This window comes from Trichechus manatus, unplaced genomic scaffold, assembly GCF_000243295.1.
Source record: "Trichechus manatus latirostris isolate Lorelei unplaced genomic scaffold, TriManLat1.0 scaffold00100, whole genome shotgun sequence".
Taxonomy (NCBI): domain Eukaryota; kingdom Metazoa; phylum Chordata; class Mammalia; order Sirenia; family Trichechidae; genus Trichechus; species Trichechus manatus.
This window is the reverse complement of record NW_004444036.1, coordinates 5,590,772-5,604,506: the sequence shown is the minus strand read 5'-3', so window position 1 is coordinate 5,604,506 and position 13,735 is coordinate 5,590,772. Positions and strand designations below refer to the sequence as shown.

At 40.7% G+C, this 13,735-nt stretch overlaps 1 protein-coding gene across 5 annotated transcripts in view; it reads right to left on the bottom strand.

Annotated features, from left to right (window-relative positions):
* The window catches only part of CNKSR2 (connector enhancer of kinase suppressor of Ras 2), a 281,133-nt gene that overhangs the window by 51,190 nt on the left and 216,208 nt on the right, over nucleotides 1–13,735 (bottom strand). For all 5 annotated transcript variants that reach the window (XM_004382841.1, XM_004382843.1, XM_004382842.1 and 2 more), the window contains one exon: nucleotides 11,644–11,711. In XM_004382841.1, coding sequence (XP_004382898.1) covers nucleotides 11,644–11,711 — 68 coding nt within the window. The remainder of the gene's footprint in view (nucleotides 1–11,643; nucleotides 11,712–13,735) is intronic.

The window sequence follows — 13,735 nt, the reverse complement described above, 5'->3', positions numbered from 1 at the left end:
CAAGAAAATCCAACACCTCTACAACAAAAAGACAAATAATCCTATTAAAAAATGGGCAAAGGAAATGAACAGACACTTCACCAAAGAAGACATTCAAGTGGCCAACAGACACATGAGGAAATGCTTGCAATCACTAGCCATTAGAGAAATGCAAATTGTAACCACAGTGAGATACCATCTCACCCCGGCATTACTGGCATGAATCAAGAAAACAGAAAATAACAAATGTTGGAGAGGCTGCAGGGAGACTGGAACTCTTATGCACTGCTGGTGGGAATGCAAAATGGTATAACCATTTTGGAAAATGATATGGTGCTTCATTATAAAGCTAGAAATAGAAATACCATAGGATCCAGCAATCCCACTCCTAGGAATATATCCTAGAGAAACAAAAGCCATCACATGAATAGACATATGCACACCCATGTTCATTGCAGCATTGTTTACAATAGCAAAAAAGATGGAAACAACCTAGATGCCCATCAACAGATGAATGGATAAACAAACTATGGTCCATACACACAATGGAATACAACTCAACGATTATGAACAACGATAAATCTGCGAAGCATCTCACAACGTGGATGACTCTGGAGGGCATTATGCTGATTGAAATAAGTCCATCAGAAAAGGATAAATATTGTAGGAGACCACTACTATAAATACTCTTGAAAAGGTTTACACAAAAAAAGAAACAATCTTTGATGGTTACAAGGGAGGGGAGGGGTGGGGTTGGAAAAACACTAAATAGACAATAGATAAGTGGTAACTTTGGTGAAGGGTAAGACAGTACACAACACTGGGGAAGCCAGCACAACTTGTACAAGGCAAGGTCATGGAAGCTCCATGGACAAATCCAAACTCCCTTAGGGACCAAATTACTGGGCTGAGGGCTGTGGGGACGATGGTCTCAGGGAACATCTAGCTCAATTGGCATAACATAGTTTATAAAGAAAATGTTCTACATTCTACTTTGGTGAGTAACACCTGGGATCTTAAAAGCCTGTGAGGGGCCATCTAAGATACTCCACTGCTCTCACCCCTTCAGGAGTGTGATGGTTAAGATTGTGCGTCAACTTGGCTGGGCCATGATTCTCAGTGCTTTAGCGTGATCACTCCCATGACTGAATATACTGTCAGTAGCCAATCAGATAAAAGGGAGTCTCCTTAGGGGTGTGGCCTGCATCTGAATATAAGCAGATGTTCTAGCTTTTTGCCTTCTCCGGACCCTGCGGCTGTCTCCTGTCGTCTCATCTCTGGTTCTTGGGACCTGAGCTGTCAGCTTATCTGCCGAACTTGGGATTTGTCGATCTTCACAGCCTGTAAGCAGGAGCCCTGATCTCCAACCTGCTGATCTTGGGCTCGCCAGCTTCTGTGGCTGTGTGACTTGGGAAAGGCCTCTACCCTGATCCACAGACTTGGGACGTTCTAGCCTCCACAATCACGTAAGCTGTTTCCTTGATATAAATCTCTCTCTCTATATATATATTTATACGCTTTACTGGTTTTGCTTCTCTAGAGAACCCAACCTATGACATTTGATACCGAGAGCGGTTCTAGAGAAATAAAATTGTAAGGATGAGTTTTCTACATTGGTTCACAAGCCTGGTTAGTCTTAAACATGTTGATGACTCTGTTTCCAGCAGTAAAGAGGCCACTGATAGTCCATGGAGTGAGGTGGTGATACAAATATGCAAAATAACACCACCAGTAAATCAAGTATTGGTGAAAGGCGAAGCTAAGGGTCAACACATGTGTGATATCTTTCTACAGCTTTGTCAGAATGAGAAGTATAAGGAAGCTGCTTGGTTGGTCCTACTTTCGCTAGACAAACTGATGAAGGAACGAGATATGCTCAGGGCTTCAGAGTCAAGGCTCAAGTGCCACATACATGACCTCAAGGCTTCCACTTGTGCTTTGAAAGAAAGCCTTATTTCTTGTAGTAACAGAGCTGAAATTGCTGAAAACCAAACCCAGAGTCTTATTGTAAGAGTGGCTGAATTACAATGCCAGCTCAATTGCCAACCTCGAGAGGTGTCTGAAGTTTAAGTAATGGCATTGATTGGGAAGAAACAGGATCCTGAAACTTGGGATGGGGACATATGGGCAGATAATCAGGAAGCTGGGGACACTGAGCCCATAAATTCTGTTGAATCACTCCTGCCAGTAGAACCAGTCCCACCTGAAGAGATTACTTCATGCTTGACTGCTAAACCACCCTGCCCAGAAAAACCATTAGCCCCTCCACTTCCATCTAATGAGAATAGCCCTAGCCCAGCCGCCTCTAAAAAGTGCTTGCCTAAGTCATTGCCTGGGGCATCACCTAAGGCAGATGGTTTACAAGACAAGAATGTTCTCAAAACAATTCCACAGTACCGATTCTGGCTTCTAGACCTATAACTAGGTTAAGTCCTAGCGAGCCCCAAAAGGTGAAGTACAAAATGTGACCGAGGAGGAGGTATGCTACACTCCAAAAGAACTACTTGACTTTTCTAATATGTACAAACAGAAACCTGAGGAATATGTGTGGAAATAGCTATTATGAGTGTGGGATAATGGTGCAAGGAACATAAAGATGGCTCAGTCTGAGTTTATTGATATGGGTCCACTGAGCACAGATTGTTTATTCAATGTTTCAGCTCGAGAAGTTAGGAAAGGATCTAATAGTTTATTTGGTTGGGTTGATGAAGCATGGATTATGAGGTGGCCAACACTAAATCAAGTGAAAGTACCAGACTTGCCTTGGTACTCTGTAGAAGAAGGTATCCAAAGGCTTAGGGAAATTGGCATGCTAGAGTGGATTTATCAGGTTAGACCCACAGACCCACACATGGAGTGTCCAGAGGACACACCTTTTACCACAACTGTGAGGAACAAATTTGTGAAGGAAGCTCCAGTATCCTTGAAGACTGTTGTGATTGCTATTTTACTTAAGTCAGATTTGACAGTGGGAACTGCCCTAACTGAATTAAGACACCTAACTACAGTGGGGCTGATTGGACCCCATGGTAGTAGAGGCCAAGTGGCTGCACTCAATCGACAAAGACAAGGTGGGCGTGGTTACAGTAATGGACAGAGGAGTGAAAGCAGTAATCAGAATAGTCTGACTCGTATGGAATTATGGTGTTGGCTACTTAGTCATAGTGTCCCTAGGAGTGAAATAGACAGGAAATCTACTAAATATTTACTTGATCTATACAAATGGATGAATTCTAGGTCAGGTGAACAGCAGTCTAACTCAAATTGCCAGAATGGAGAGTCATGGCCCCTCAATCAATACCCAGATTTGAGCAAGTTTAAAGACCCACAACCCATTGAATGAAGGGGAGGCTGGGTCCCCCTGAGGAAGGACTCCAATACACTGCCAAAAATTTTTACTGTTCATCTTTCTCCCAGCCTTCCACAAAGGATCTACGGCCTTTTACGAGAGTGACTGTTCACTGGGGAAAAGGAAATAATCAGACTTTAGGGGGATTACTGGATACTGGCTCTGAAATGATACCAATTCCAGGAGACTCAAAACGTCACTGTGGCCCACCAGTCAGAGTGGGGGCATATGGAGGTCAGGTTGTTAATGGAGTCTTGGCTCATGTCTGTCTCACAGTAGGTCCAGTGGGTTCCAGAACCCACCCTGTAGTGATTTCCCCAGTTCCAGAATGCATAATTAGAATAGGTATACTCAGCAACTGGCAGAACCCCCACATTGGATCCATGACAAATAGCGTAAGGGCTATTATGGTAGGAAAAGCCAAGTGGAATCCATTAGCACTGCCGCTACCTAGGAAAATAGTAAACCAAGAGCAATACCGCATTCCTGGAGGGATTGCAGAGATTACTGCCACCATCAAGGACTTGAAGGATGCAGGGGTGGTGATTCCCACCACATCCCCATTCAACTTGCCTATGCAGCCTGTGCAGAAAACAGACGGATCTTGGAGAATGACAGTAGATTATCGAAAACTTAATCAGGTGGTGACTCCAGTTGCGGCTGCTGTTCCAGATGTAGTTTCACTGCTTGAGCAAATTAATACATCTCCTGGTACCTGGTATGCAGCTATTGATCTGGCTAATGGCTTTTTCTCCATACCTGTTTCTAAGGACCACCAGAAACAGTTTGCCTTCAGCTGGCAAGGCCAGCAATACACCTTCACTTGCCTACCTAAGAGCTACATCAACTCTCCAGCCCTATGTCATATTTTAGTCCGCAGGGAACTTGATCACCTTTCCCTTCCACAAGACATCACACTGGTCCATTACATTGATGACATTATGCTGATTGGACCTCGTAAGGAAGAAGTGTCAGTGACTCTGGACTTATTGGTAAAACATTTGTGTGCTAGAGGGTGGGAAATTAATCCCACAAAAATTCAGGCACCTTCCACTTCAGTGAAATTTCTAGGGGTCCAGTGGTGTGGGGCATGTTGAGACATTCCTTATAAAGTGAAGGATAAGTTATTGCATCTTGCTTCTCCCACACCTAAAAAGGAGGCACAATGCCTAGTGGCTCTCTTTAGATTTTCCTCATTTGAGCGTGCTACTCCAGCCTATTTATCAAGTGCCTTGAAAAGCTGCTAGTTTTGAGTGGGGATCAGAATAAAAGAAGGCTCTGCAACAGGTTCAGGCTTCAGTGCAAGCCGCTCTGCCACTTGGACCATATGATCCAGCTGATCCAATAGTGCTTGAAGTGTCAGTGGCAGATAGAGATGCTGTTTGGAGTCTTTGGCAGGCCTGTATTGGTGACTCACAGCCCAGACCCTTAGGATTTTAGAGTAAAGCTCTGTCATCCTCTGCAGATAACTACTCTCCTTTTGAGAAACTGCTTTTGGCTTGTTACTGGGCCTTAGTAGAGACTGAACGCTTAACCATGGGACACCAAGTCACCATGTGGCCTGAGCTGCCCATCATGAACTGGGTGTTGTCTGACCCATAGAGTCATAAAGTTGGATGTGCACAGTAGCACTCCGTCATTAAATGGAAGTAGTATATTCGAGATCAGGCCCGAGCAGGACCTGAAGGCGCAAGTAAGTTGCATGAGGAAGTGGCCCAAATGCCCATGATCTCCACTCCTGTCACATTACCTTCCATCTCCCGGTACGGAACTATGGCTTCATGGGGAGTTCCTTATGATCAGTTGACTGAAGAAGAGAAAACTCGTGCCTGGTTTACAGATGGTTCTGAGCGATATGCAGGCACCACTCGAAAGTGGACTGCGGCAGCACTACAGCCCCTTTCTGGGACCTCCCCGAAGGACAGTGGTAAAGGGAAATCCCCTCAATGGGCAAAACTTCAAGCAGTGCACCTGGCTGCTCACTTTGCTTGGAAGGAGAAATGGCCAGATATGCGATTATGTACTGATTCATGGGCTGTGGCCAATGGTTTGGCTGGACGGTCAGGGACTTGGAAGGAACATGATTGGAAAATTGGAGGCAAGGATTTGTGGGGAAGAGGTATGCCGACAGACCTCTCTGAATGGGCCAAAGAAGTGAAGATATTTGTGTCTCATGTGAATGCCCACCAAAAGGTGACCTCAGCAGAGGATGATTTTAACAATCAAGTGGATAGGATGATATGTTCTGTGGAAACCAGTCATCCTCTTTCCCCAGCTACTCCTGTCATTGCTCAATGGGCTCATGAACAAAGTGGCCATGGTGGCAGGGATGGAGGTTATGCATGGGCCCAGCAGCATGGACTTCCACTCACCAAGGCCGACTTGGCTACAGCCACTGCTGAGTGCCCAATCTACCAGCCGCAGAGACCAACACTGAGTTCCCAATATGGCACCATCCCTCGAGGTGATCAGCCAGCAACCTGGTGGCAAGTTGATTACATTGGAACACTTCCATCATGGAAAGGGCAGAGTTTTGTCCTTACTGGAACAGACGCTCTGAATATGGATTTGCCTTCCCTGCATGCAATGCTTCTGCCAAAACTACCACCTGTGGACTTACAGAATGCGTTATCCACTGTCATGGTATCCCACACAGCATTGCCTCAGATCAAGGGACTCACTTCACAGCAAATGAAGTGTGGCAGTGGGCCCATGCTCATGGAATTCACTGGTCTTACCATGTTCCCCATCATCCCGAAGCAGCTGGCTTGACAGAACGATGGAATGGCCTTCTAAAGACACAATTATAGTGCCAGCTAGGTGGCAATACCTTGCAGGGTTGGGGCAATGTTCTCCAGGAGGCTGTATATGCTCTAAACCAGCACCCAATATATGGTGCTGTTTCTCATATAGCCAGGATTCATGGGTCCAGGAATCAAGGGGTGGAAATGGGAGTGGCACCACTCACTATTACCCTTGGTGACCCACTTGCAAGATTTTTGCTTCTTGTCCCCTCGACCTTATGCTCTGCAGGCCTAGAGGTCTTAGTTCCAAAGGGAGGAATGCTCCCACCTGGAGATACATCACTGATTCCACTGAACTGGAAGTTAAGAATGCCACCTGGTCACTTTGGGCTCCTTATGCCTCTCGCTCAACAGGCAAAGAAGGGAGTTACCATACTGGCTGGTGTGATTGATTCTGATTACCAAGAGGAAATCGGATTGATATTACATAATGGAGATAAAGAAGAGTATGTCTGGAATACAGGAGATCCCTTAGGGTGTCTCTTAGTACTACTATGCCCCGTTATTAAAGTCAGTGGAAAACTACAGCAACCTAATTCCATCATGACTACTAATGACCCAGACCCTTCAGGAATGAAGGTTTGGGTCACCCCACCAGGCAAGGCACCATGACCTGGTGAGGTGCTTGCTGAGGGCAAAGGGAATACAGAATGGGTGGTGGAAGAAGGTAGTTCTAAATACCCGTTACGGCCACATGACCGGTTGCCAAAACGAGGACTGTAAAATTGTTATGGGTATTTCTGCTTTGTATGTGTGCATCAAATATTTTTGTTTCCTTCACTTATAAAATATAAGATGCAAATGGGGCTAGTGCGTTTTCGAGTGTACGCGTTAGTTGTATCATGTTATGCACAACTGTGACTTTCTAATTGTCTTTATTCAGAGATTATATATGGTTTAAGGAGATGTGTACATGTGCCAAGTTGACAAGGGTTGGACTGCGATGGTTAAGATTGTGTGTCAACTTGGCTGGGCACTGATTCTCAGTGCTTTAATGTGATCACTCCCATGATTGAATATACTGTGAGTAGCCAACTAGATGAAAGGGAGTCTCCTTAGGGGTGTGGCCTGCATATTAATATAAGCAGACGTTCTGGCTTTTTGCTTTCTCTGGATCCTGTGGCTGTCTCCTGTCATCTCATCTCTGGTTCTTGGGACTTGAGTTGTCAGCTTATCTGCCATACTTGGGATTTGTTGATCTTCACAGCCTGTGAGCGGGAGCACTGATCTCCAACTTGCCTATCTTGGGCTCGCCGGCTCCTGCGGCTGTGTGACTTGGGAGAGGCCTCTACCCTGATCCACGGACTTGAGATGTTCTAGCCTCTACAATCGCGTGAGCTGTTTCCTTGATATAAATCTCTCTCTGTATATATATATATTTATATGCTTTACTGGTTTTGCTTCTCTAGAGAACCCAGCCTAAGACAAGGAGCAAGGGAAATTGAAGAAAATTAAAGACACAAGGGAAAGATTAGTCCAAAGGACTAATAGATCACAACTACCATGGCCTCCACCAGACTGAGTCCAGTACAACTAGATGGTGCCTGGCTACCACCACTGACTGCTTTGACAGAGATCACAATAGGGGGTCCTGGACAGAGCTAGAGAAAAATGTAGAACAAAATCTTAACTCACAAAAAAAGACCAGACTTACTGGCCTGATAGAGACTGGAGAAACCCCAAGAGTATGGCTCCCGGACACCCTTTTAGCTCAGTAATGAAGTCACTCCTGAGGTTCACCTTTTAGCCAAAGATTAGACAGACCCATAGGACAAAACGAGACTAAAGGGGCACACCAGCCCAGGGGCAAGGACTAGAAGGCAGGAGGGGACAGGAAAGCTGGTAATAGGGAACCCAAGGTTGAGAAGCGAGAGTACTGACATATCATGGGGTTGTTAACCAATGTCATAAAGTAATATATGTACTAACTCTTTAATGAGAAGCTAGTTTGTTCTGTAAACCTTCATCTAAAGTAAAAAAAAAAAAAAAACTTTTCAGTTAGCAGCCAAGTACAAAAATAAAAACAAACAAATGAAAAAAGCACCATCAATCTAAAACTGTCTCAGGTTGCTAAGGAAAGGATGAATTACCACTTTGCATATTACCACATTTCTAACACTAAGCTGTGTATCTTTGAGAGAGCAACACCACAGAAGAGACTACAGAGAAAATCTAGTCAGGCATTTCTGGGTTTGTGTGGAAAATAAGAGGCACACACATTGCTCAAAGTCTGAAAACAAGTCTGACTTTTATTCTAAGAGCAAATTAATTTATTTTCCTTAGCTCTCTATATAGCACAAAACAAATGGATACTTTCAATGTCTCTTGCAGTGATATTGAATTTTATAAGTAACTAATCATGCCATCACTAGAAGAGGAAAACTTCCATTTTCCGTTCTCATGCTGATACCAAACGATAATTTGAGAAAATTTGATATTTTTCTTTATAACTATCGAAGAAATACAATCTATTACATTCTTTTGTTTTTGTAATTAAAGCTTTAGAAAGACCTTATCTCTGATTGAAAATAATATGTTAAGACTGACTGACGTGAAGCTGGGAAAAAAAAATAGAAAAACGATTAGCAGATAATTAGCCAATTGTGACCTTGGCAGAATTTAGTGTAACGAATAATGAAAGGGAACTTCATATCCTTTACACTTCTGGAGTTAAAGACAGTGAGTCACTAAACTTTTATTTAAGTCAAAGAAAGAGTCACCTCTAAGCTGCACTGGGCATTTAAATAAAACACTTGGCAGTCATTCCTTTGCATCTTTGGGAAATATTCCTAATCCTCAGAGCTGCATCTTGTATGAAGTTTAACTTCAACACTGAGACTGGTACTCAGGAGATGTCAAATAACTCTACAGAGTGTGGAGCAGACGGCGCACCCAGTGGTTTTCTATCTAGAACACCGTGTGACCTAATCATGCAGAAGGGAGGGAGTCCAGTATGTTCGTGTCCTTTGTTAAAATGCCTGAGAAACATTCACTCTATGTGGAAATCAAAATTATTTCAAAGACTGGAACTATTAGCTTCTGCCTATGATTTTCTACCACACTCCAGGCAGTAGGTCTATCTGGAAGGCTGTATACGACCCTCATTAAATTTTGGGTATGTCACATGCACTAAAATATAATACTTACATGAAAGAAGACAGCATGAATCCATGGACTAAATACGTTTTGGAACCAGCATGCACTATATAATTTACCAGTTCTCTCATCCATAATGAAATTTGGCTACATAATACCAAGTACAAATGAAATTCACTAAAATCATGCTCAGCTTCAAAGTAATGCTGAGTGATAAAATACAGAAGTTAAGCCTGAAAATCCTTATTCATGCAAGTTGATTGTTTCTAAAGATTCCTTTTTCTATTAGTACACTGTCCACACTTCTAATTCTTGCATCTTTAAAAAAAAATCAGAAACAGATTTACATGCACTTTTAAGGGACTGCTTTATGCCTTTTAAAGAAAATTGAAAAGGAAGGCTGGTAATTTTTTTTGGAATTCTTACTACAAATTTAGGCCTAACAAATTAAACTGAGGCATGAATGTGGGGAATAAACTTTTAACCATTAAGAAATGTGGCATAATAACTGATCTGATACTTCATAGTCTTGGTTGGGATTTGCCTATGCACACTGATTTGATGGAGATAGCTTCCACATTATTTGTGGAAGTATCCATGCTGTTCCACTCCCAGGAATGTTTTATTGTGTTACTTCCTTGGGTCCACATCCTCCTCACCCTGCAAGAACCAGTTCAGATAATAGGAAGGAATCTCTATTACATTTTAACTCTATTACATTGCACTTTCTATATTGTACTAAGAGTAATGCAATTTCAGGCAGGATAGGTGCCTAGTTCACCTTTACACGGTTAGAGTGTCTAGTTGAGGGCCTTACACAGAAGCACATAAAATTGAATAAAATATTTTCTCTCCTCCACCAGCAACTTTAAATCAGGCTCACTAGTCACTTTCTCCAGCAAGCATTTCCAGATTAACCTCACCTTCTTCTTAGGCTTTTTTATTGTTTTTAAACTTTGTATCCACTTAGCAATCTTTTTTCATCAGTTGCATACTGTGTCAAAATTAGTACTCATTTACCTATATGCTGTTCTTAAATTTTTCTTAAGCAACTTTAAGTGTGTATTTTTGAGGTCCTCGAGGTGATAAATTTCCATTGGCAGGAACCATGTTTTGCTATTTTTTGAAATCTTCCTGCCCTATCTCCTCACTTCACCTCCCCAATTCCCTCATCCCATGGCCCTAAGCCGGGAGTCAGTAAGCTACAGCCTGAGGGCCACATGTGGCCCTTTGCCTGCTTTGATACTGATCTGTGGGCCAAGAATGGTTTTTAATTTTCAAATGGTTGAAGTAAAATTAAAAGAAGAATATTGCTCAACTCATGAAAATTTTAAGAAATTCAAATTTCAGTGTCCATAAGTAGTGTTTTATTGGAACACAGCCACATTCATTCACGTGTGTATTATCTATGGTTGCTTTTGTGCTGCAAAGTAGAGTAGTTGTAACAGACTGTCTGGCACACAAAGCCTGAAATATATACTATCTGTCCTTTTACAGAGAAAAATTTGCTGGCCCTTGCCCTAAGCATTTATTGACAGATTGGTTTTATGATCTGATTATCTTCTTTAGCTCTCTATAGGCTTTAGTTTTTTGATGTTTTTCAAACTTTTGGCTGAGATTTTACTCTGAGTCTGAGAGAAAACTGAATTTTCAGAATTTTCCTGCGAACAAACTGGCTATGCCCACTGAAAAGACAACTATAAATATGTATGTGTGTGTATGTATGTCAATCTGTGGAATCCTTTTAACTTTAGGCTGTCTCAAATAATTTCAAAAAGCTATTATTCTTCCAAGGTTTATATAGCAAACACCCTTTGGGAAATGTGAAACCATTTCAGAATGGTGACCACAGCTTTTGTTATTGTTAAGATTTCAATTCTGTATCATAACATTGTGCTTCATAAATCTGAGGCCCATACAAAGGCAAGTTCTATAAGATTACGGAGTTATACAGTAACAGAGCTGAAGAATATAACCAAATGAGATAATTTATTGAAGAAGGGATCATTAATTTGAGCTCTTTGCATAGAAGATCACTTCCATGTCTATCAAACTGTTAAACAGAAAAAAAAATCTACCACCAAGGACTTGGACTTGGGTCAATATACACAAACAATGATAGGTTTTTAAATTTTTTTTTCCCCATAAGAAATAGACTGAAGGAGAGGGCAACAAACAGGAGAGAACTCCACATTACCTCCTCCAAAAATATGAGAGTTCATTCTCTTTCTGTTCTATTTCCTAAAACTTACCTGTAAGGTGCTATGGCCTGGATACAGAGTGCCCAGAAGAGAAATAATCACAACTGGCATATGCATTTTTTCCTCAAGTGATAGCAGTAAATCCTTGTATCTTGCAGGATAATGGCAAGAAAAAATTATAGCGCAATTGTAAAAAAAAAAAAAAAGTTCCTACCTTGTTCTTGTTTAATCCTCTCCCTTTCTGCATATCCTGCAGTCAGCATATTAATTCTGTTAAGCCACCTGAAAAGACAAATGTTAAAATTAGTAATTTCTTAATACTTTACTTCTTTAGAAATATTTATGACATTTAAGAATATGTGGTGTAATTCTTCATATGTGTTCTTTGCTACTCTTGACACTTGGAGTCTTCAATGAGCTATTAAGCTGCTGTAGTACAAATTGCTCCCACACTAAAGATGCTATTTCAATAGAAAAATCTTGGGCATAGATAGCCCTTAATATCTGTAACATAAAGGGTTTTGAGATGATCAAAGCTGCATTAATTCTGTTGCTCCAAATGGAGAAGCACTCCAAATATTCCTGCTGTTCTCCTTCTAAAGAACAAACACTCCTTTAGAGATATTTAACAATAATCAGGTCTAATTTGTCCTGATAAGGGAAACAGTTATGGAACTTGCCAGTCAAAATAATAGTTTTATTATGAAATAATTGTTTTGATGAAGCACATTTAAGTTTAATGATAGAAGAGGAAAAACTTCTTGGGAGTACTTCTGAAACTTGTCTCTAAATACAAGGGTATTAAGTTTTCCAAAAACACAATGAACATACACAATTTTAACCTCTGCTTAGGTCCTGAAAATTTATTTTCATGGGCAATAGTAAGTAAAAAATAAATCTTAGCTCTTCTTTCCTCTTTCAGTTGTGCTGCTATTGCCAATGTAGGGGACTTCCTGAAGCAAAGTATGGTTTCAATCTCCTTTTGTCCCACGAGGGTTTTTCCTATGTTCATTATTCCAACTATTCACATTGCATCAGATTATCAACTCATAAAATCTTTAAACGAACATGACACTCTTCCATTGGTAAATCCTGAGCTATGATCCAAATACTTTCCCAAATCAGAAATTAAGGAAGAACCCACCTGCCAAACTAGCTTCGGTAAGTAAGTGTGGAATCACTAGTATAGTTAACATCATCGAATTGTAGAATAATCTAATCTAGACATATTTTTAAGAAAAAAATCTTGAGAGCTTTTTCTCCTAAGATAGTCTGATTATGTCCAGTGTCAAGTGGAAGATGACATTCTGTGAAGTGACTCATGTATGTCATCATATATGCCAAGTGGTTTTAATGGTGCATCAGATACTTAGAATATCTTGAAAAGGGAGGAAAGTTGTATCTATAAAATCACATCTATGAAATTTAATCCTTAATTTTAAGAATAACCAAACCAAAAACCAAATTAGCTGTCATCATAAGTCACTTAAATTCCAACTTTATTTTGTCAAAACATACAATGTGATTATCACCTCAAGTATATCTGGGATGTAAAGAAGGGACTGGAGTAGAAGTGGAATAAGATTTGAACAAATGAATTCAGTAGCATGGTATATACACACACACACACTCCAGAAGATTATAAACCATAAATTAAGAAGTCAACTTCATGTCAAATAACCTTTTAAAAATGACTAATCATTGTAAAAGGTCAAAATTAAAATTTAGTCCATTGCTAATTGTAAGGATAAAGGGGTTGAATTTGTACTAAAAGGCAAATCTTAGTACTCTTGGGAAAGACTAGCCTGGTGCTTTTTTGGGTGAAGACGATGATAATACCATTAAAGGAATATTAATCACTGAATTTTAATCTAGTGCCTTGTATTTACTACTTTTTTTATATCAGTAAAATTACATTTTATCAGAGATCTGAAGTATAATGTGGTCCTTATGAGACTAATTGGAAAAACTAAAAAGAGGCTTCTTTAATTTTTCAATTCAAGAATATTTATTAAGTGCCTGCTATTTGCTGAGAGATGAACTATGTTTCCAAGATACAGAAATGAATAAGACATAGTTCCTGCCTTCAATGAGCTCCAGAATTGCTAGATTTCTCAAGAAAACTGAACGTTTAAACTACTTTTAAGAAAAAAAAATTGGTGCATTAAAAAAAAAACTCTTTAGAAATTATGTGGATAAACTCAGGCCATTGTGTACAGCCATGGAAGCTGAACCCTCATAACTGTAAGTACTGTCTTGGATCAACCTGTCCTTAAGACTCTAGCTAGATGTCTACCTATATACTT